The sequence below is a fragment of the Glycine max genome, chromosome 15 (assembly GCF_000004515.6).
Source record: "Glycine max cultivar Williams 82 chromosome 15, Glycine_max_v4.0, whole genome shotgun sequence".
Lineage (NCBI taxonomy): Eukaryota > Viridiplantae > Streptophyta > Magnoliopsida > Fabales > Fabaceae > Glycine > Glycine max.
Window position 1 is genome coordinate 8327317 of NC_038251.2, and position 23023 is coordinate 8350339.

General features: G+C 34.0%; 5 protein-coding genes and 1 non-coding gene across 6 annotated transcripts; 1 reads left to right on the forward strand and 5 right to left on the reverse strand.

Moving 5' to 3' along the window:
* Positions 1–1132: 1132 nt before the first annotated feature.
* On the reverse strand, positions 1133–2859 carry LOC100793100 (pentatricopeptide repeat-containing protein At1g61870, mitochondrial). The gene has a single exon (XM_003546095.5). It carries the CDS (start codon positions 2713–2715, stop codon positions 1549–1551), a length of 1167 nt encoding a protein of 388 aa, XP_003546143.1. The 5' UTR covers positions 2716–2859; the 3' UTR covers positions 1133–1548.
* Positions 2860–2915: 56 nt separating this feature from the next.
* Positions 2916–2987, reverse strand: TRNAW-CCA (transfer RNA tryptophan (anticodon CCA)). Its single transcript has one exon. It is a non-coding gene; the product is annotated as a tRNA-Trp (tRNA).
* Positions 2988–3989: 1002 nt separating this feature from the next.
* On the reverse strand, positions 3990–7324 carry LOC100791885 (derlin-2.2). Its single transcript, XM_003546092.4, has 6 exons — positions 6925–7324; positions 6476–6575; positions 5209–5423; positions 4720–4803; positions 4539–4592; positions 3990–4442 (listed from the first exon to the last, which is right to left on the reverse strand). Exons 1-6 carry the CDS (start codon positions 7021–7023, stop codon positions 4260–4262), a joined length of 735 nt encoding a protein of 244 aa, XP_003546140.1. The 5' UTR covers positions 7024–7324; the 3' UTR covers positions 3990–4259.
* Positions 7325–10837: 3513 nt separating this feature from the next.
* On the reverse strand, positions 10838–11766 carry LOC100793628 (15.4 kDa class V heat shock protein). The gene is made up of 2 exons (XM_003546096.5): positions 11525–11766; positions 10838–11279 (listed from the first exon to the last, which is right to left on the reverse strand). The coding sequence occupies exons 1-2, from the start codon at positions 11658–11660 to the stop codon at positions 11014–11016; spliced, it is 402 nt and encodes a 133-aa protein (XP_003546144.1). The 5' UTR covers positions 11661–11766; the 3' UTR covers positions 10838–11013.
* A 1384-nt stretch (positions 11767–13150) lies between these two features.
* Positions 13151–15976, reverse strand: LOC100792243 (zinc finger MYND domain-containing protein 15). The gene has a single exon (XM_026125816.2). It carries the CDS (start codon positions 15514–15516, stop codon positions 13621–13623), a length of 1896 nt encoding a protein of 631 aa, XP_025981601.1. The 5' UTR covers positions 15517–15976; the 3' UTR covers positions 13151–13620.
* A 2576-nt stretch (positions 15977–18552) lies between these two features.
* LOC100794675 (polyadenylate-binding protein RBP45) lies at positions 18553–22901 on the forward strand. The gene is made up of 6 exons (XM_003546098.5): positions 18553–18961; positions 19775–20249; positions 21969–22030; positions 22101–22231; positions 22327–22423; positions 22515–22901. Exons 1-6 carry the CDS (start codon positions 18686–18688, stop codon positions 22707–22709), a joined length of 1236 nt encoding a protein of 411 aa, XP_003546146.1. The 5' UTR covers positions 18553–18685; the 3' UTR covers positions 22710–22901.
* The last annotated feature ends 122 nt before the right edge of the window (positions 22902–23023 follow it).

The following is a 23023-nucleotide window of genomic DNA, read 5'->3' on the forward strand; positions in this document are numbered from 1 at the left end:
CAAAGTCCTTCTGCGTGATAATTTATGCTTATCCACAATCTTTTTGTTACCTATTGTGACTGTGCAGGGTGCTGTTAGTATGTAAACTACAACCTCCTTTCCTTTAAATAAGAAAAAATATAGTAAATTATAACTTGTTTCTTATATATAAAAAAAAAAAAAAAAACAGAGGTAGTATATGTTAATAATCCGTTTGCTTTTTAATTGTCATGACAAGGCAGTCAATTTAATATATACACTAAAATTTGTTTTACCAATGCCCACGCAGAGTAGAACAAGTGGCTTAAAAATTTTCATCCATTCATTTAGGTGCAAGTAAAAGATTTCTATAAAAATTCAAAGTCTGTGTAATGTCTAATTAAACACCGATATGAGCGATATGTGCACCAAGGAGTGTGTGAGTTGTTATAAATCCCCTAATACTTGTTTTCTATTCTCACCGATTAAAAAAAACACCACTATGTGAACTACTTTTTTCTCTTTAGCACGAGATCTTTCATTGTTCTCGGCTGACAATCAAGTGCACAAATGTTACGTTTTCCTTAATGATTTCAGTGACTTCATATATAGCATTTAAAGGGTAAATGACCATTTTGGTCCTTCAATGTGTAAATGCATGCTCCCAATGCATTTTAAATCATTTGATTCATTTTCAATAGCCAAGAGGAAGGGCAGAACCATTACATTAAGAGTGAAATGATAAAAACTCAAACACACCATTTGGCTTGCGTTCTGAGGAAAATGGTTTGGAACGCATGCTATTAAGTGAAAATATTGTAACGGGGCTAAATGAGGCAGTGTATAATAGAGTTTGTAAGCTAAACTGCATGGTCACGAGACTTGAAGGTGGTGATTAAGTGTTTAACATTTCTATCTACTATAAAAAATGCTTGAGCTTGCATTAAAATGCAGAGACATACAATACGGATAAGTGAACAAAAACAATGAGGATCTACTATTGACTCTACATTACCTACACAACTTATAATAGCATCGTACAACACGCAGTGCCCCAAGAAGTTAACTGTATTCAAACAATTATTGTATTCGATTAACATTTAAAATTAATAGACCTATTATATCAACAACAGCTACTGGTCTTTAGCAAACTATGGAGGACGAGCAGAACAAGAAACCAAAACAGAAAGTAATAAACTAATACAGAAATGAAATATACAGGTCCATAAGAGCTCCCATGCAGTGTATGATCATTCTCCCTTCGGAAAAAAAGGGGGTAATACAATTTTAAAGAGGCAAAACAGATGGAAACAAACAGAAAACTGTCTGCAAAACCATTTCCAAATCTATTTATTACTCAATCAAGGAAAACAAAGCATGCCTAACAACAGCGAACATGTTAAACTAACCTGGCAAAATTACCAGTCACCGATGAATTCATTCGAGCAAGCAAAAAGGCCAATGGCTAGAAGAAATGGCAAAACAAAATAAAGCTATTCCAAAGCTGATATTCCATAGTTAATTCAATTTTCAGTGCTCCCCTCCAATTGATCAAAGAATTGTACAATACAAAGGAGACCACACTCTTTCTCACTGAGGCAACCCAGCTTCAATCTCATCCCACTTATCCCCACTCTCAGCAAACTTCTCCTTAATCTGCTTAATAACCTCCTTCGCCTCATCCACCTTCAATGCACCAGCGAGCCCATTCACGAGACTCTTCATGGTAGTAAAATTCGGAACCCAACCTTTCCCCATACACTCCTTAGCAACCTCCAACGCGGCCTCAAACTCACCACCGCAACACAGAAAATGCACGAGCGTAAAATAACACTCCCCATCAGGCAAGTAACCTCTCCTCTTCATGTCCCTGAACAACCTCTTGGCCTCCTCAAGGTCCCCCTCTTTACAAAACCCATGGATCAAACACGCGTAGCTAACTGAATTCGGCTTCCTCCCGTTACAAACCATCCCCTCGAGCAACGCCTTCGCCTCCGAAGACCTCTTCAGCTTACACAAACTCTGAATCCTAACATTGTAAGTACTAATAGAAGGAAAAACACTATACTTCTCCATTAATTTCAACACCTTCCCTACATCATCAAACTTCTTCTCGCGGTAAAAGCCAGAGAGCGAGTTATTCAGAGTGGTGACATTAGGTGCAATGTTATTCTTATCCATTTCAGCGAGAACGGAATAAACGGAGCTGGTTGAACCGGATTCGGCAAAGGCCTTGATTACGGTGTTGTATGTGTCTAGGTTTGGTTGAATTGAATAAGTTTTGGGGAATTCGAGGTAGATTCGAGTGAGCTCTTTGTAGTTCTTGGCGAGGAGGGCAGCAAAGAGGAGGGAATTTAGGGTTTTGACGGAGCGAGGGGAGGGGAGGTCTTCGGTGAAGGTGCGGATGGCGTGATCGAGCATATTGGCCTGGCCGTAGAGGACGATGGCGTGGGAGAGGAATTTTTCGTTGCGGAGGTCGGGGCGGGTTTTGAGATCGTCGAGGAAGGTGCGGATGCCGGCGAAGTGGTGGGCGGCGGCGAGCTTGGAGACGGCAAGGGAGAAGGCACGGCGGTCGATGTGAGAGTCAGGGGTGAGGGCGGCGGCACGGCAGATGTCGAGGATGCGCTCCGGGTTGGTCTCCGATTTGAGGAGGTGGATGGCGCTGCGGGTTTTTTGCTTTGAGGTTAGGGGGGTGGATGAGTTCGGGGAGAGGATGGAGGTGGTGGAGTAGTGGCGGAGGCGAGAGAAGATTGACATGTCTAGGGTTAGGGTTAGGGTTTTTCAGCGGAGGAGAAGACGGACACTCGACTAGCGAGTGAGGTTTAAAAGAAAAGTTGAAGCAGAAGAGTAGGGGTTTAGGGTGTGAAGACTGCAGTGTGAACAGTGATTGCTACAAAGTTTCGGAAACAGAAGAAAAAAAACCACTTATCCCTAAAATAAAATAATAAAAAAAAACTTGAACCTGACGTGAATCGAACACGCAACCTTCTGATCTGGAGTCAGACGCGCTACCATTGCGCCACAGATCCAATTAATAATATAACTGTCTACTCTTTTAAATGTTATTATTCCTATATATAATATTATATATAAGTGCAAAATTTATTAACTTATATAATTATTTGTTTAGTATGAGTATATTAATAAGTTATAATTAAATATTTTCTTAAAATACATTAATGATACTTCTTAATATACTTTTATATTTTATATATATATATATATATATATATCATTGATCGATTTAAAATTATGAGAACTAAACTAAAAATATACCAAAAACATATTTTATCCTAAAATTTAATCAACAAGCAACTTATTAGAGCTCGTTTGCAGGCCATACGAGAGAATTAATAAAATGCAAATGATTAGAATATTTTCAAGACTTTTGAGAATTATTCTCTAACACAGTTCTCAATGTAATTTTTACACTTTCATTCTATTAATCAAGTTCTTTAATCATCTTCAATTTTTATTAGGAAATAAATTATAAAAAAAATTTCAATGACTGAACAGCCTAGGAGTTTATCGACAGAAAAGGTCAAGATAATTTGTCTCTGTAAACTCTTGTCATAAACATAATAAGTAGGCGCAGGAGAGCATCTTTTAAACAGAAGAACAAAATAAAATGAAAAAAAAAAGATTTAATTGCATTTTAGTCTTTTTAATATTTCAAAATATTTTCAAGTTAACAAGGTCTCAATTTTAAAATTAAGCAAATTTAATGTCTGTAACAATTTTCGACTGTTTAATTACAACTCAAATTTTTATTTTTCTACTCAAATTCTTCATTTGAATTATTTAAAAAATAAATCTTCTGACTCACTACCCAAAACATCATTTTTTTGCAAAAAATTCTCATACTTTATCTTCCAATCCTTATTTCACATCTTACAAAATACTTCAATATTTATCAAATTTCCACTAATTTTTTTTACCTTTAAACTTATAAAATTATTTTAGATCTCAAAATCATCATAAAATCTCAAATATTTGGATTAAAAAAAGAGAGAGGATTACAGAGTTTTAAATAGAAGAACCAAATTTGCTGACTTAATTAGCTTAAAAAAACTTTGTGGAATACAAGAGTATATAAATATCTACAAGGTAGTGTCTGACAAATTACGATGAGAAAAGAGGATCTCATTCAGTTAAAACTCTGAACATTCGACATAGTTGCCCCTTAAATCCTAATAATTAACAAATGCACGCGAAAAAAGATGTTTAAAATCTATATATTACACGGTCAACCGCTTTGCTGTTCTGTTGCTAATCCTCTAAACATTTTGATTGCCATTCATTCAATCTTGGTGAAGTTCTTCAGCAGGTGGGGGAGCAAATCTGACATTAGCAGGCCGTGCCACAACAACTGGGTCATCTGCAAATAGTGCTTTGATGAATGATGGTGTTTTTAGCGGCCTACGACCCGTCATCCGAGGATAAACATCTTCAAGAAAATAATATGCATGACCAGCAATCATCCCCTGAAAAATGTGGTCAAGATTCACATTAATTAAGCTGTTGTTTACAAAATGTATAGATAGTAATCAGGTGTGAATGTTAATTAACAGAGGCATTACCAGTAGATCCACCCAAGCACTAGCACCAACGAGTACAGAGAACCCCAAGAGAACCTACAAGCAAAAACTTGAAGGTTAGGTTGCCTTGATGATAAGTATGAACTTAAGCAAAAGACAAAACCAAAGATCAATTAAGTATAAACCCAATTAGATGTTACCCTATCCTATAGAGCTTACGCACCCATGGAAGGTAGGCAGCAGTGAAAGTAAAGAGACCCAGGAAGCTCATGTGAATGAAGGGATTTTGTTTGCTCCACACGTAAACCTGAAAAATGAAAAATTAAGCTTTAATGTTCGTGAATTATTGGAAAAAATCCAAATCTCACATCGATTAAAATTAAGGCCAAAATAAAATATATAAGTGGGGGACAACCCTCACTTCATAAGCTAGTTTTTGAAGTTGAGTTAAGCTCAAACACATCATAAGATGGTATTAAAACCTATCTTGATTCATTAAATGAGTCATCCACCATATCATTCACACACCAAGTCCAAAAGTGTTGTACTTGAGGAGGTGTATTAGGAAAAACTCAAGTCTCACGTCGGTTAGAAATATGATCAAGATAGAATATATAATTGGAAGACAATTCTCACATCATGAGCTAGCTTTTGATGTTGAGTTAGACCTAACGAGGAGTGAAAAATACAAATATATAAAAATGTGACTTACCATCATAAATGTCAATGAGTTGCTAAGGAATATTATTTTTGCAAACGACTCTGATAAATAAGGTATCATGCCCCCAAGAAGAACAATTCCAGTCAATACAGTGGCACCAAATAAGAGCATGTAAAAGAAATCAGCAGTCCTCCCCCTGAACGAGTTCTCCTCAAGAAGCTTGCAGTAACGGGCAAGAAAAAACATATGAAACAGGAAATCCAAGTCTGCCCATTCAATAAGAAAATACCATGTCAAATTTAGAAGATGCACAATTTTCTAATTAAACATCAAACGATGATGAAACAAAGAGAGCAAAGAGAATATGGAAGGTGTGATTGTAATTCAGGAAAATCATAGGGGGAATGTCAAGAACTAAAGAGAGTAAATGGCCATAATAATAAATAAATCATATCAGGATGCGCTGAAGGTTTGAATACAGATATGCATCTGATAATCTAGTCCACAGACATGAGAGCCACAAAAGAAAATAAGGGGTGTAAGGGATGAAGCAACCATTTTATACAATAGACAGCCATTTGAATCAAGAGATTAGTAACTTGTTAACTAATACACATCAAACCATCACTGCAAACTTCAGTCTCCCTCTTATTTTACTTCTAAGAGGATAGGTTGCAATCTGGATTGCATACCACTGCAAAACCACCTCAGAAATGCATGATCTAATTTCCAATACATAAGGGGGTGAGGCAAAGTTGGTAACCACATTTTCATTGCTTCAGATAAGCCCACAAACTGACAAAAGCTCATATCTTTAATCAAATAGTTTAGTTCTGGGAACTATCATGTCCATAGTCATATCTCTTATGATTATGTCAGGGGCAATCGGATTGACCCCTTTTTCCAAAATGTAGGTATACCACCCATCTATAGCAATAGCCTTTCTTCACTAGTGCTCCCTCTGAAAACAGTTACAATTTATTAATGAAATTGCTCTCGTAATGTGATTTACTGATTTTCATCATGTAAGGATTAAATTCATGATGCTTAAAAATGTCCACACTCCCCATTTACCAACGATCAATATTCATTATCACATACATATGTAAGTGTAACTACCCAAGAGCGGGGGACTTTAGTACATGATCTACCTAAACTAAAAATAAAATGAGTTCCTCACAGGTGGCATCAGCAAAAGAATGCCCCAAACATGTGAGCATAAAAAAAAATCGAGACTTTTTCTACATTAAAACTGAAATTGAAATACCCGTATCTGATGAATAACAATTCACTAAATGGTGAACGGCAGAAATTTTACCCATTTTACGAAAGTACAAGAAATTAGTAACCAGACGCCAAAACTGATATTGCTTCACCACCAATCTAGGGTTCAAGTACAAATGATACGGAGAAATTATCTGCAACACCACAAAAATGAGCATCAATCAACAAAGAAACAGTCACCTACAGTTCAAAAATCAGCGCGATCAAAACGAAATTAATCCTTCAAAATACAAAATTTCCAAGGAAAAATAAAACAATAAAACACGACAACTTTTCAACAGACCAAGCTAACAATAAACGCGATCCAACCACAGCTTCATTATAAACTCCTTAAAGTTAACGATAAATACCCACACAACCGCATTCACGATTTGATTTCAAATCGAGATATTAAAAAAGAATAAACCCAAATCAGACGCACCGAATTCATAAAAAAATAAAATTGGAAACCCTAAAAGTGAGAGTGCGAAGAAAGGGGATTACATCAAGGGAACATCCGATGGTGGTGACAACAGCAGCGGTGAGATAAGAGCGCGTGATGACAGGCATCTGCTTATACCATTCTTCAACCGCTTGAGCCATTGTTGCGTTCCCTAATTTCTGCTTATTGAGAATAGGTTAAAGGGCTCAAAGGATTTTTTAGCTGCGATTGGGAAAATGAGAAACTGAGAAGCGGTATGAGAATGCTTGATGTGACAGAAGCAGATGAAGATAGCTGATGAAGGAAGAGGCGATGCAAAGAGGAAGAAGAAGAAGAAGGGGCACAAGAAGATCAGAACACGACGAATGACAAAGACAACACGAATCACGAAGCGCGTGCTTGTTACGAACCAATCGCGTTCTTCTTGCTTTGTTTGCCCTGCTTTTGGTCACACAATGGATTAATTTTAGGGAGAAAAAAAAACATATAAATAAGTTTTGCATTTAATTTAAGGATAAAAAATCATTTAATTAATTAAAATATATTCTTTTACAATTTCATTTAAGGCTGAAATATAAGAATAATTTATTTATTAAATTCATCCACATAAAAAATTATTATAGAAATGAACTAATGTAAAAAAAAAGTCATAAATGTGTCATTAAATAAATAAGAATTATTTTTAAACTTTTAAAAATTAAGAAAATTAGAAACAACAATATGACAAGAGACCATGCTTATATTTTAGCTTTCACTTAATTATAAATTAAAGTTATTATAGAAAATGTTATTATTTTTATAATAGTTATTAAGAATTTGATTAAAATATACCCCTTCTAATAATTTATATAGGAAAAATAACTATTTTATTAAGACAAATGAAGGTAGTTAAGCTAATTAATTTTAATTAATCCTCATATAAAAGGTTATGACGGCGGACACAACAAACGTCATGGTTCAAGGAGAATAATGTTATAAATTGAAATTTTTTAAGATATGATAATTGATATTTTTTCATTTTTGTTACATTAATCTTTTAATTATAAGAGATTTTGATTTAAATTGATAGATATTTAAATCTAAGTCTTCATTTTAATATAACGATTGATATTAATATTTTTTATTTTTAATTAGATATTCTCATAATAGTTATTTTTTTATCATAATGTTCTGTTTTATCAGGATAAAAGAATAATGATTAATTTAAAATTTAATTAAAAAATAAGTAAAGTTTGATAAAAAAATTATTTCTATCAATAATCAAATCCGGATACTATATTTCCAATATATTTATATATATCTAAGTTTATATGCTTCTTCATGCGTCAACTCTTCCCACCATTGTTCATCATATTCACTCATTAACTCTCATTTGAATATTTTCAACTCATGAGACATGTAATGGTAAAGTGAGAACTCCTTATGTTGCACCTTTTTTATTCTCATACATGGATTTGGTTTTCGTATAATGAATAGTATGACAATATGTAACTGAATATTTAAAACTAATTTTAAATATGTGCCTAACATGTATTTAATATATCATCTTATAATTTTAATATTAATGAGATTATTTAAGTTAACTTTTTATCTCTTTCAATCAATTAGTTTTAACAACTTCAGTTCTAAATTGAATTTGAAAGTTTTTAAAAAGAAATTATCAATAATTAAAAATAACAACATATCACTACATAAATTATTTATTATAAACATAGAATCTAACTTGTGTTAAAAAATTGATATTTATTGTAGGTTTTAATTATAATATAATTTATATATTTAGAAATATTTATTTATTATAAATTAAGCTTTTACACTATTTGTGCATAATATTTTTTCTCTAATAATTTTTTATTATATATAATAAATATTTTAATTTGTTCAATGCACATGTTAAAATACTAGCAATATGATAAATTTAAATTTATTTCAAAAAATACTCAAAATTAAATGAATGATGTTTAAGAATAACAACAAATAAGTGACTTATTAAACTAATTTTACAAAAATATTCTTATTATCCATAAATGTATTATTTGTAACTATTGAGTAACTAATGATGGTGGTTGAAAAGTCCATAAGCATGGTACTAAAAAATAATTAGACAAATAGAATTTATTTGGGGTAAATTTTGAATAAAAGTTTAAATATTTTATAGAAAACTAAAAACATTACTCAATGAAGAATTATTTTCAATGCTAAAATATTAGTCATTTTGAAATAGAGGGAGTATTGATTATATTTAATGATACTACACATAATTTAAGGGATAACGTTTTTCACTAATGAATCTAACTTATATTGTCAATAGACAAATAAATTCACCCACTTGCATGGAGAATGAGTGATATTAATAATTTTGTTGCGATTTTGACAACTAGTATCAAATGGCTTAAGTAAAATAATAGTTAGTTGTAAAATATTGTCTCCACAAGAACTTGTGTGATAAGTGGGTAATTAATAATATAATTTATATAGATTACAAAATGTAACCAAAATTAAAGACAAGTACTTAAAAATCAAGAGTTAAAAGGAAGAAACTTAATTTGAGAATTTTAACAAACACTTGGTATGTGTATAAAACGAAATTTGTATCAATGGTGAAAATTGTCGGAATTTGACTTCATTGAATCAAACCTAACATGTATTAGTAATCATTCATATTCAATTAAACCAAAGTTATTATCAACCCACAATTTATTGAAGTAAAGAACTTAAATCCCTTAATCACACTATTAATCCCTTGACTAGTATAATTATTTGACATGTATTAAGAATGAGAGTTCTAACAATGACCAATAACTTCTACCAATCCCTTGACTTAAAGTTCATTGTTTATTCACTTCAATTAGCAATTCAATTGAATTTTTCAATCACAAACAAATAAAAAAGAATCATGCACTCCGGTGACATAAAAAAATAATATGTATGAAAGAGAAACAATAATAATACTTTATTGAATAAAAATTAAGGTACAACATTTTGTGAACTGATAATTTCTTTGGTGGCCCATATTAGCAAGCAAATCCACACAACAATTTGCCTCTATATACACATGAAAAAGGGAAGTATTCCAATCATGCAAACATGCAAATGTAAGCTCCATTGGATGTCTGGATGTTGAAGCATGCGGGAAATTTAAATGACCCTTCAATTATAAAATACTCATTTTGTGTGTGCTTATGATCTTTAACAAATATTAATTATCACTTTTAACCAGACTACTTGGTACTGATATAAGAAAAAAAAAGTATTCAATGAAGAAAACTTATCTGATTATGTAAATGATTCACATTTGTTCCTTTAGAGTGAGGAGGTAAGTTGGTAGTAACATGCAGCTGGATAGTACGGAGTATTATTTATCTCTATTCTCTATTACGGAGTATGTTACTGTTAAGGCAAGTTGTACTTAAATGATCCAAGTTGTTTTTGGTTTTGGTTGGACGATCGATATGATCACGTGAATGTGTTGCATTTCTAAGTGGGAGTGGACAAGGAAGTCCATGGATTTTTTTCCATTCAAAGTTGCCCTTGAATAGAACTTGAAAAGCCAAAATATCGATTACGCTACCCAAAAATATCTGGCCTCCACGACCTGTTTGATGGGGAGATTTTTCCCTTATTGGCATTTTTATACAGGAAACAATTGACCAACAACTCCTACAAAAATATTCGATATTTCCGAACGGACCAAATTATTCAGAGACGTGTAAATCATATTGATTTCCAAAAGGCCATGAAACAACACTGAGGACATTAAGTGATGATATATACTAATACAAGTACTTCTCCGTATATCAATTAACAACTTATTAAAAATATAATAGCATTTAGTGTCTACCTTGTCTACTTCCATAAAAGTTAGGTAAAGTTATGAACGTGTGGCAAATTTGATATAAAAGTTAGCTAAATATCTGCGAGTTGAAATCTTGGATGTCACTTCTGAAGATATAATTGAAAACAATGAGACCACAATTCATAATAATTTTGTACACAAGAATCACTAAGATAAGAAGAACATGGCCCAAATCACGCAAAGACACCATAACCAATGTTTCATTAATTAATTCCCTTAGAATCTGGAAGAATCAATCACAATCAGTAAATGGTAGTTCCTACCTAAAACAAGGACCATTCATTCATTAATTCATTCAAGCAGCTCTTGCAAGAACTTCCAAATTTTCAGGAACATCAGCAGGGTCAATGTAGAAACCTCTCCTAAGTGATCTTGGAACTGTAATAGTTAAAACTCCATCTTCATACCCTGCAGAGATGCCATCAAGATCAACCCTCCCAGGCAGCCTAAACTTCCTCTCAAACTTCCTCGCTGGTTCTGTGGATTCATCCACTGCTTGAGTTCTGATTATGAGGTACCTTGAGTCCTCAACCTCAACTCTCAGCTCCTCTTTCCTCACACCTACCACAAGCAATCACCAATGAAATAAATAAAGACACCAAGTTCAAAAGACCCTAATAAAAATTATGAGGAAAATAAAAAAGAATTTAATTTGTATACACTATAGAGTAAAATAATATCAATCAATCATAAATCATCGATGATAAGATTTTTAAAATAATTATTATAAAAAACAACAAATTTATAGTCAAACTGAAAACAAAAGACTATTATTATTTTCCAACATGGCTAATTAAGGTGCTCACCAGGGATGTCAGCTGAGAATATGTGAGAGTCAGGGGTTTCTGTCCAATGAACATAGTTTTCAGGGATGGAATTGTAGGGAAAGAGAAGGTGAGAAGGGATGCGGTATTGCCAGGGAAGGGAGTGTGGGAACTCCATTGTTTGGTGGTTATGTGAGGGAATTTGGAGTTTCCTTGTTGAGTTGGTTTCTATGTATGGTGTTAGTGGAAAAGGACATATAGGTAAGTTGGTTTTATTTTTTTTAATAGACAAGTGGGCAAGTTGGGGTGATGAACTCATCAGAGTCTTCTGACCACTGCTTTTCTTTTTTGGTTGGTAAAGAGTTGGATACTTGGACCTCATTGTTTTCTCTCTTCTCCCATCGGAAGCTCAACTTTTAATCACCTCTAATAAAAGTATAAAACTCTCTTCTTTATTGAGTTTATAAGGGGAAAAGGGAAAAAATAAGAGTAATGTACTACTCATATATCCTTATAAATATTAATAGATAAAAAGGGAGGGGGAGTTAAAGAAAATAAAATCTCAATAATTTACTTAACACAATATAAATAATATAATTATTTTTCTTTTCTCTAAATATGAAATATCAGCAGGGAAAAAATGAGGGAGATTTAAATTTCGTCTATCTTTTTCCTCCCTTTCGAACTAAATAAGAGAAAACTATAAAAATATTATATTTATTTTATTTTAATTCATTTGCCCGCAACCAAAGGGTGTAAAAAAATGTCTTTTTAATGTTAAAATGATAATATATATCATTATGTAGTGCTAATAAAATTGATACAATCACTTTAAGTAAGTCCTTGAGTATATTGATTAGAGTTTGATTCTTATTTATATGTATGAAAATGTTTATAAAAATATATATAATTTAATATTTTCAATGTATTATTATATTTCTTTAATATTTTTTATTTATTAAATTTCTAATCAGTATTTTTGAGACACTAGTTAACAACATCCATTGATAAATTGTATATATTACGAAGCATGTGGGTCATTCATTGATTGGAAATATCAAGGCTTCATCTTTTAATTTACTCTGAAGTCTGAACAATAGAATGGATTTGAATTCTCAGTAATCTATATAAAACAAAAATATATTTATTTTTAATTCAAATTAAAATAATTCATAAATTTAATTCATGTTAAACTAATTAGGAATATTCTCTTACTTTTCCATTTTAAAAAAGTTAAATCTAAATTAAAAAAAGGTGACATCAATAGAAAATAAATATTTTCTTATAATTCTACTTTTTTTCCTTTATTATTTTCTAAAAAATTCAAATGTCTAAGGCAGATGCAAAACAAACCATTTTGATGTTTTTTTTTTAGATTTTAGTGATCTCTAGAAATTACTTTCTGTACTCTGTACCCTTTGTCTTTAAAAAGCCATGGCATAAACACAAAACAGCTCCGATGATGGAAACAAGACGTAAGTTGCTGTACATTTTCAGTTCTATTACAAAAGGCATTCATCAAAGAAACTTTTCTCACGATCCCCAATTTCAAATCAACGACAAAATGGCCATTTGAGTTGGTAATTGCAAATATGGATACCTAGTTATATATCTATAGGTAAAACTATAGTTGAGAACAGCAGTCATATATACTTGATGCAATGTAAGCATGAACTTCATTGGATAACTTTTAACATTGGTTTATTTCTCTCCAAAACAATTGGGCCACTACGGGTTGAGCAGAATGGTATTGATTTACCACAACAACTGACATTTGATTTCAACTTATACAGACAAGGTTCTGAGGATTCTGAACAAGATTTTAGGAGAGATAAGTGACATAAACAGATAAACTTCAATGTGATAAGGGGAAAACAACCAAAGAACTCAGCCCACTGGAGGCTCTACATAGAAAATTATATAAAAACCACAGGGTCCATAATTCAGAGACTTTAACAAGAGCTCTGGCCAAACAGAATCAATATACATAATTCAACGAGACATACAAGGATTTTCGTAGTTTGCTGTGACTGTGGTGTTCAGCAAATTGCACAACAACCGAGACAAGTTGAAGTTGGCTGCAATTTGAGAATGCATGACAGTAGACAGACTTGTTTTTGGATTTTCTTGGACTGCATTCAAGTATTCACCCCAAAGACAAAACCATTGCTGTATGAAGGAAGATTGCTAGAAGCTGTGAGATTTTTCACAGGTGACCGGAAAGGATTTGGAGTTACTGGATGTGTGATGTGCAGTCCAGCATTCCGAAGAACTTGTTTAGCATTTACACACGAAACTTCGGATTGATCAGTGAAGAAGGCAGGCACCCCAATTGATTTGATTACATCAAGAGCTCCACCCCAACTAGAATAGATTGCTAATCTAGAATTCAGAGCAATGACGACATGTGGAGTAGGTAGGTAGGAGGCTTCCACCTGATAAACACCCCTTACAAGATTCACTCTAACTCTGCTACCAATTCCTGAGGTTGTACCTGACAAATTTGTTGGAACTTCTGGTCCCACCATCACTATTTGTACATTGCCTAATCCATTAAGCAAGTGTCCTACTTCTGCGAATGCTGGCATCCAATCTAACTCTCCTTCAGGTCCAAGGTAGTGGACAATCACCTCTTTCCCTTTCAGTATAAGGTTCTTTGAACTTATATTAAGGGTGGTAAGAATGTGATACACGGTCAATGGATGTGAAAGAATGTCGGCTACAGGACTTGACAATGGAAGTGAGCGAAGGTTGTAGTACTCAGACCAACCAGAGAGAAGAAATGGGCTTGAGATGAAATGGTTATTAAATGGAGAATCATGAGGGTATTCAAATTCATCAATTCCACCCCATAGTTCCTGCAGCCCACCTTTCACAGGAAGGAGACCAAAAGGGCAGTGTGAATAGCAACTGCACTTTCTCCTCCACATACCCTTCTGGTGGACACCTAATGATTCAAGCCACTTACAAGGCTGGTCAGCAGAACATGGGAACATGAAAATCATTATAGCCAGCTCTTCTTCCCTCTCCATCATGGCCTTGTAAAGTCCACACATGCTTTTATGTGTGTCATTCCAGTGTTGTTTCTGGCAGATTGAACTGCAATAAACAACTGCTCTACACCGGCCACAACAAAGAGACTGTTCTCCATTCACTTCTTTCTCACATATTGCACACTGTCTCAAGCCAGTACTTGAGTATGCTTTTGTGTCATTGAATATGTCCTCCCTAGGTGGTTCTACATACTTGGTGGGGGTCGAGCCAGCACTCGCACTATTAGATTTTTCATCATATGCCTGACCGGGTGGGTGGGAAACAGTAACAGCAACAAGGTCATAACCTCCCTTGGCTACTTCTGGAGGCCACTGAACATCAACAGTCTCTATAAAAGGTTCAAAACACACCACTGTTGAATACTTTGGACCACTTTCCCTGTCAACCTGAAGTAAGGAGTGCACCAGGGAAATGGCCTTCATGAATGCATAGACAAATCTAAGCTCTTCAAGGTTTGGATTTCTAAATCGAAGATCACCAGATGGCGTGCATCGTGCAACATCAATAACTGGAAACCGATCTGAGCCTGATGCTTCCAATGACAAAGACTTGATCATCTTCCGGTTAGAAGGGAACATCAAAGACTCCACTTCATATGTGACCCTCAGAAGCTCAACATTTGGAACATGAATGGTCTCTCTAGACCCTGTCATTTTCTTAGCATCATTCTCTGATCTAAACATGTAAAATCCAACATCTCCTCCATCCCCTCCAATGAACTGAACACATGGAAAAGGTTGTTTCTTGCCAGGCCAATCCGAATCTTTCCCAACCCGGACGCCAAACAAGTGCCCTGGACGCAGCCTCTTCCACGGCTCAGCTCTATACAAAGCTGCAGAAGCTTTGTATATAGATTTAATGAAATTTGGAGCAATGCCATCCACTTTCATCATACATGTCCCAGATCCAGGGCCAAGACCAGGACCAGACCCAAATTGCTCCAGAAATCTGTTAAACAAACTCTTCAAATGCAAATCCATTGTCTTTGTCTCCCCAATTCCTCAGATTCCTTTTCTTTTTATGCTCACTATTTACTCCAGTTAAACTAAATCTGTCAACTTCCACACTTGAAATTATGCAATAACTCTGATCTCACAAATTCTCATAACACTGCTCAACTTCAACAACCCAAATTGCCACTATGAACTTTAGCACTAGACTTATCAAAGCAAAAAGCCAAAAAGCATTTGGGTACATGAGTCACATACAGCTTATGAAATCAGCACCCATTCTGTTTCATGCAACAGACAATAAAAACAAAAACTGATAGGACCATAAGATCAATTGTGTCAAATGTTCAATAGAAAGCAAAAGAAAAAAAGATCAAAGCTTTTGTTTTGTACCAGCCCGCAAAAACAGTGACCGAGTTGAGCTCCAAGACCCAATTCCGGATCGTTTCATTTTCGGACAAATGGAATGAATTGACGGGTAAAGTCATAACATGCGGGCATTCGTATTTGTGATCTGTGGGTTCGGAATTCCCATCAGGAAATTGAAGTGAAGTAATCAACGGTCAGAAAACGCTTTGCTAAAAAATAATCAAAGGTCATAAACTTATTGCAAGAGTTTTTCTTTTTCTTTTTTTGAATTGAAACTGCAAAAGTTTATTTACGACTTATTTAAACTTATTTTTCCAAAAATATTTCTGTAAGTATTTGAAAAATATATAAAAATAACTTTCAATTTATATGAAAAAGTTTAGTTCTAAATTTATTTGATTTTAAAAATAATTTTTATATAAATATTAAATAAATTTTATTCAATAAATTTTTTTAATTAATCTCACTAAGTTTAAAATTGATTAAACTGAATATAAAAAATAGAAAATTTTGTTTATTTAGAACAATTTAATTAACTAATATAATTCAAAATCAATTTTGTTTATATGTATAATTTTAAAGTTGATATCACTTTCGTTAATATATATGTCTTATCCTAATTAAATCTATTAAATATTTAATTTAGTTTTTTCTTTTTATTTTTTCAAGTCTATCTTTTAATTTTGATTTTAAATTTAATTTAATAATTACCTCAATTTTTTTCTCCAATTATCTTAGACAACTCTCATTTGATGATTATCTGTATATTTAATTTTTAATTATTTATCTATCATTTTATCTTTATTTTTAGACTAAAATAAAATTTTGATCCTCCTATTTTTTGTAATCTTTAATTTTATTTTCTTTATTTTAAAATTGAGACATTTAATCTCCCAATTTTAAATAATCAGTAATTTTAGTTCCTCGGTCCATTAAAAGATTGATTATTAAGAATTAGTGTTGATTCTCATTACTTGGGAAGCGAATTACTCTTATTCACACGAAAGTCATCTGAAACACCAATCACAACTGAACCTGTCTGGCAAAGTCATTTTCATCATAGTCATCATCTCCAAGCATTTTCTCGATACTCAAACTACCTCCTTCCATAAAAATGCTATGTGGACTCTTAACTGATCCACAATCATCAACTTCCTCCTCCTCTTTCACTGTCGAATACGAGCACTCTCCAATAGTCATCAACATTTCATAACCTTAATTTCAAACCTTGGAGGTTTTTAGTTCAACCTTGCAAGCCCAAAATCGTCAATTCTCTACAAGAAATTGCATGAGATATTAGGGGTTTTATTTTTTTTTGGGTTGAACATCAAAATCAAGTTTGGAGTTTATTCGCATGGTTTTATGTGATTTAAGGTGTAGAAGTGTGGTTCTAATTGGACTTACATTATGCACGTTGTTAGGGAAAGGGGGTTCGTAAGATTATTTAAAAAAAAAAAAACTTCTGACATTTGTTGCCCTTTCCATGTGTAATCTTTTATTTGGCTCCTTTCAAAATCTTATGTAATAGTCACAATTCTAATCATAGACTTGGTATCGAGAAATAGATTGATGTGTGTTTGTTAGAGCTTCAAAAATAGGATAAAATGGTAGTGACGAGGATACTTCAACAAGATTGCAAATCATCACTCGTGAAAATTATGCATTTGTAATGGATAAGTGTGTTAATAAGAATGTGAATAAGAGTGTTGGAGTACTAGTATGAGGTCAAATTTCATATCGTATAAGAATCTGAAGGTTGAACATCATATAAGTGAAGACAAAACTCATAAACATGAACCTTAAGATTTGTGATTAAAGTTTTGTTTCAAATTCACTTAGATGAGTAAGATGACGATGATGGATCCTAGACCTAGGAATCCCTTATATTGAAAGTAAACCTTGCGGTAGGTCTAGGCGGCGTGTCCTGTGGGTGGATTGTTGAAGTACAAGTGTGAGGTAAAGTCTCACATTGTGTAAGAATGATAATTGAACATTATATAAGTGAAGACAATACCCATAATCTCGAGTGTTAAGTTTTGGGATTAAAATATGGTGTTAAGTTCAGGCATGTAGTTACTTATGATCCATTGATGTAAATCTTCATAATATTTATTCCATTAGTTATACAACAAAAAAGAAATGAGACATCATGTACTTCGATTAAAAGTCTAATAGGTCTTTGACAAAGTAATTTTTAGAAAGTCAAAGAGAGAAAGGTATGAAGAATATTTATTAATGAAAAAAACATTAAAGAATAATTTTTCTCATGTAACTAGAATCAACCTTAATCCTTGACCATTAACCTTTTAAATTTGTATCAAGAAACTAAAATCACTATTTTTTTGAAATTGAAAATCAAATAATTTAATTTTTAAATAAAAAAATAAAAATTATGAATTATATAAAATAAGATATCAAAATTATAATGTTATTTTTAAATTAAAATTTGAGATTCTAATCTCTCAATTTTTTTGACAGCAATCAAATCAAATAAGTATTCCTCAAAAAAAAATCAAACTCGAAATACGTCTGCGTTGAGGAAGAGGACGTCAATCTCAGACACGCGTCGTTTTGCACCACTAGCCAATCAGAATCTCCCACCTAATCCCCAAACGATAAAAATCCAATCAATCTTTTAATTAATCATTAACATAAAAAAATAAAAAAATTTAGTGCCCATCACTCGCCACGTACCATACCTTGTTAGGGTTAGGACTAGGTTAGGGTTGGAGTCTTCCTTTAAAGGGGCATCCAGACCTAATTTCATTTCCTCTGTCTTTCTTTGCCCTCTCCTTTTCTCTCTCTAGAATTCTCAGATTTGCGGGGCGAGATGATGCAGCAGCCAGGACCCGGCATGGCACCTCCCACCATGGGCCAGCAGCCGCAGCAACAGTACCAGCAGCAGCCTCCGCCGCAGCAGCAACAACCCTACGTCATGATGCCGCCGCAGCATCAGGCGCCGCAGCCTATGTGGGCCCCATCCGCCCAGCCTCCGCTGCCGCAGCAGCCTGCTAGCGCCGACGAGGTCCGAACCCTCTGGATCGGGGATCTGCAGTACTGGATGGACGAGAACTATCTCTACACCTGCTTTGCTCATACCGGCGAGGTATAATAATAATAATCAATAACCCTTCTGTTTCCTTTTTTGATGCTGATTTTGTTTTGATTAGGCTCTTTTCTTTTCACAGAATTGAATAGACCTTTTGTTTTCTACGTGAATTTTTATTCACTTTTAGGTTTTTTAAAATGTTTGTGCTTTTAGTTTGAATAGGGATTTCTCCTGTGTTAATCGTGGTTTGAATTTGATATTGATTTAGACGTGTGGCTGTTCTGTTGTCGTGATACTGAAGTGTAGGTTTTTGGTGGATTGAAGGTTGAATTATTGTATTGATTTTGTGTTAGCTGTTTTTGGCTAAAGTGATTAGGGTTTTCTGTAGCATGAATTTAGGTCCTTTCTAGATTTTGTTTTAAATACCTGTACTTGTTGATTTATGCTTTTAGGTGTAAGACTGTTCTGTTATGATACTAAAGTGTGGATTTTGTTTTAGGTTGGATTTCGTATTCATTCAGTGTTATTTGTGCTCGACTGAGTTGAATTTGGTTGTTTGTCCGATCTAGTTTTGCATTGAGCTAGACGATCTGTTGTGATATTAAATGTGTTCGACAAAGTTGAATATGGTTTTCGTATTGTCTGTTTTAGGTTTTTTAAACACGTGTACTTGTTAGTTTGAATTTTGTATTTAGTTAGACGCATGAATGCTCTGCTGTGATAGTAAATGTGTTCGACAAAGTTGAATATGGTTTTCTGTTTGTCTGTTCTAGGTTCTTTAAACACGTACTTGTTAGTTTGAATTTTGTATTGAGTTAGATGCACGGATGTTCTGTCGTGATACTAAACTGTGAGTCTGTTTGATTGTAGGTTTCGTCAGTTAAAGTGATTCGGAACAAGCAAACTAGTCAATCTGAAGGTTATGGGTTTATTGAGTTTAATAGTCGTGCTGGAGCTGAGAGAATTCTCCAAACATATAATGGGGCTATTATGCCGAATGGGGGGCAGAGTTTCAGGTTGAATTGGGCAACTTTTAGTGCCGGTGAGAGGTCGCGTCAAGATGATTCTCCTGATTACACCATATTTGTTGGTGACTTGGCTGCAGATGTTACTGATTATCTTCTTCAGGAGACATTCAGGGCTCGTTACAACTCGGTGAAGGGTGCAAAAGTTGTCATTGATAGGCTAACTGGCCGTACCAAGGGGTATGGCTTTGTAAGGTTTTCAGAAGAGAGTGAGCAAATGAGAGCTATGACTGAGATGCAAGGGGTTCTTTGCTCAACAAGACCCATGAGGATTGGACCAGCCTCTAATAAAACCCCTGCCACTCAGTCCCAGCCAAAAGGTATGTCTCTTTCTTAATGTTGTTTGTTCTTTTTGCTGCAAATATCTCTTTCATATGCCGCATAAGGGAAAATTGAGCTGTCTTCGTTAGATGAGTGATACTGGCTGAATATAATGCTGTATGTCTCAGAATATTGTTTTTGGTGTATGCTAAGTGTTATTAAGTTATGATTCTTTTCAGTTACGCACTTGAAGATTTGCAGTCCAAACATTTCTTCCTGCAATTTCCTTTAAAAATTTGGGCTAAATAAATTATATATAATAATAAAATCTTATAGAACTCATGTTGTCTCGAAGCAGGGTGTCAAGAGGCTCTGTCATCCCGGAGCCTGGAACTGATTTCAGCTGAAATGGTTACCATTTTAGTGCATGTCCTTGCTTAGGTCAGTTATCCGTTTATGTTTTGCCCGTTATTTTTTGTGGCATTTTCTTTTTCGCCTACAATTTCAAGTTCTTTTCATTCCAGTTGTTGGTTGAGTTTTTACTCAAATTACATTTGCAACTTCTCTCGTTAATTATTTTTTCAGTCCTCCATTCTTAATCTTTGCTCCTTTAAAATTTACTCCTATTAGTTTGTCATAAGAACTACATCTTTGACTTTCTTTGTTAGCGTTCCCTTGTACCAAAGAAGACCTTATTTATGTTTTAGTAATTTCTTCTGTTCTTCTATCAAATGCCTATTAATTTCAGTTTCCAATCTCTAGTCCACGAGGAAAAAATGTTTAGTGCCTGTGTTTATTACTTTGATTTTCCAGAAACTACACTTTTGCTGGCTGGTTATGTTTGTGTTGTCGTGTGGTTTCATATTTTCATGATGATTAGGTTCTATTCCCATTCAGTTGTTCCCAATTTCTAATCGCAATGCCATTCAATTGACATAGTAATTTACTTTATATTGCTCATTCCTTTCAGTTAGCATGATCTTTAGAACTTGCTGTTGATATCTTTTTTTCTCAAGTGCTAGAAAATTTTAGATATAGGATTGCCGATATGATCAAGTCCAAGGCTGTATCTATAGGCTTTGCTTGTGTATGGTATTTTTTTTCATTCTTCTTCTATTCTGTCTTCACTTCTTTCCTTTTGCTTGCCATTTTAGATTTTAGATATTTTCTGCTTGCATGGACCAGTAATATTATCTTACTTGTGCTTGTGATTTTAGATTAGATATTTGTGGCTTATCAGTTACCATGACTATATTTATCTTTAGTTGTAATTGTGCCTCTATTCTGCCACTGTCACTATATAACAATTATCTTGTTGAATTTACTCTAATTTTATCTAAATGCGCATTCAGACTTTTCTACTGATTTCATTTATATTGGTGAATAGTGTGTAACTACTTATCTAAAGGTTTGTGATGCAAGTTGTTATGTATATATGCTCATGTTAACTGATGGATTTATTGATATATTGTTTACTTATAACATTACTTCTATCGTTGCGTATATGTATCTTTTCTTATTTGAAGATCTGTGGTGCCTGGAAAATTAAGGCACTGGCTAATTTTGTTCCTGAGATTGCACACTAAATATTTGCATTGTATAAATTTCACCTTCAAAGAATATTTTGGTTCTTTTATCAATAAGTTTCATCTTTAACTTGGTATATGTTTCCTCTTTTTTTGTTATACTTTTTGTTCTTGGTGTTTTTTCCATGAATTGCTTCCATCCTTGTTTTACATAATTCATCATTTCACTTCACTTCTATTTTGAACATGCAGCTTCATATCTGAATTCTCAACCTCAAGGCTCACAGAATGAGAATGATCCAAATAATACGACTGTGCGTGCTTCTTTCAATATAAAGACTTCTTTCTTTCCAGCTTGTTTGTGACTTTGAATCTTAATTGCAGATTTTTGTTGGCAATTTGGATCCTAATGTAACCGATGATCATCTGAGGCAAGTTTTCAGCCAGTATGGAGAATTAGTTCATGTGAAGATTCCAGCAGGCAAGCGATGTGGGTTTGTCCAATTTGCAGACAGGTAATGTAACCTCTCCTATATTGAACATTCACACATTGTGTGGTAGCATTAGTCTAGGCAGCTCTCTGACTATGTCTTGATTTTTCATGCATCAGGAGCTGTGCTGAAGAGGCCCTTCGGGTGTTGAATGGGACGCTGTTGGGTGGACAAAATGTGCGTCTTTCATGGGGTCGCAGTCCTTCAAACAAACAGGTAGTTATATAGTGTTGCATCTCTGTACTTGGCTTCAATATGTTCCTGATTCTTTTTAATGACCTTGAAATTTGAATGCTTTGTTTCTCAGGCTCAGGCAGATCCAAACCAGTGGAATGGTGCTGCTGGTGCTGGTTCTGGTGGTGGATATTATGGGTATGCTGCTCAAGGATATGAAAATTATGGTTATGCTCCTGCTGGACAGGATCCCAACATGTATGGCAGTTATCCGGGATATCCTGGTTACCAAGCTCCTCAACAACAGCAGCAAATAGGATATAGTTGAGAAGAGTCTGTTCCTTTTCTTCTGTAATCTTTTATGATACTTATCGACTTGCGTATCTCTTATCTCGTGGAAAACCCACTCTGCTACTTTTTTCCTTTGTTTGCTTAGTAACATTAAATTTTATCGGAGCCGTCTTTTGTATCCATAAATTGCTTGCTGAATACTTATTTATGAATTGATCTCTATTATGCATTATGGTTTTACGATGCTCGTTCTTTCATATTCAGATTGTCTGTCAGTATATTTTTGAAGATTAGATTGTGTAGTTTTGAATGCTAAAAAACCTGTTTAATAGTTATTTTGACTTTAGAATC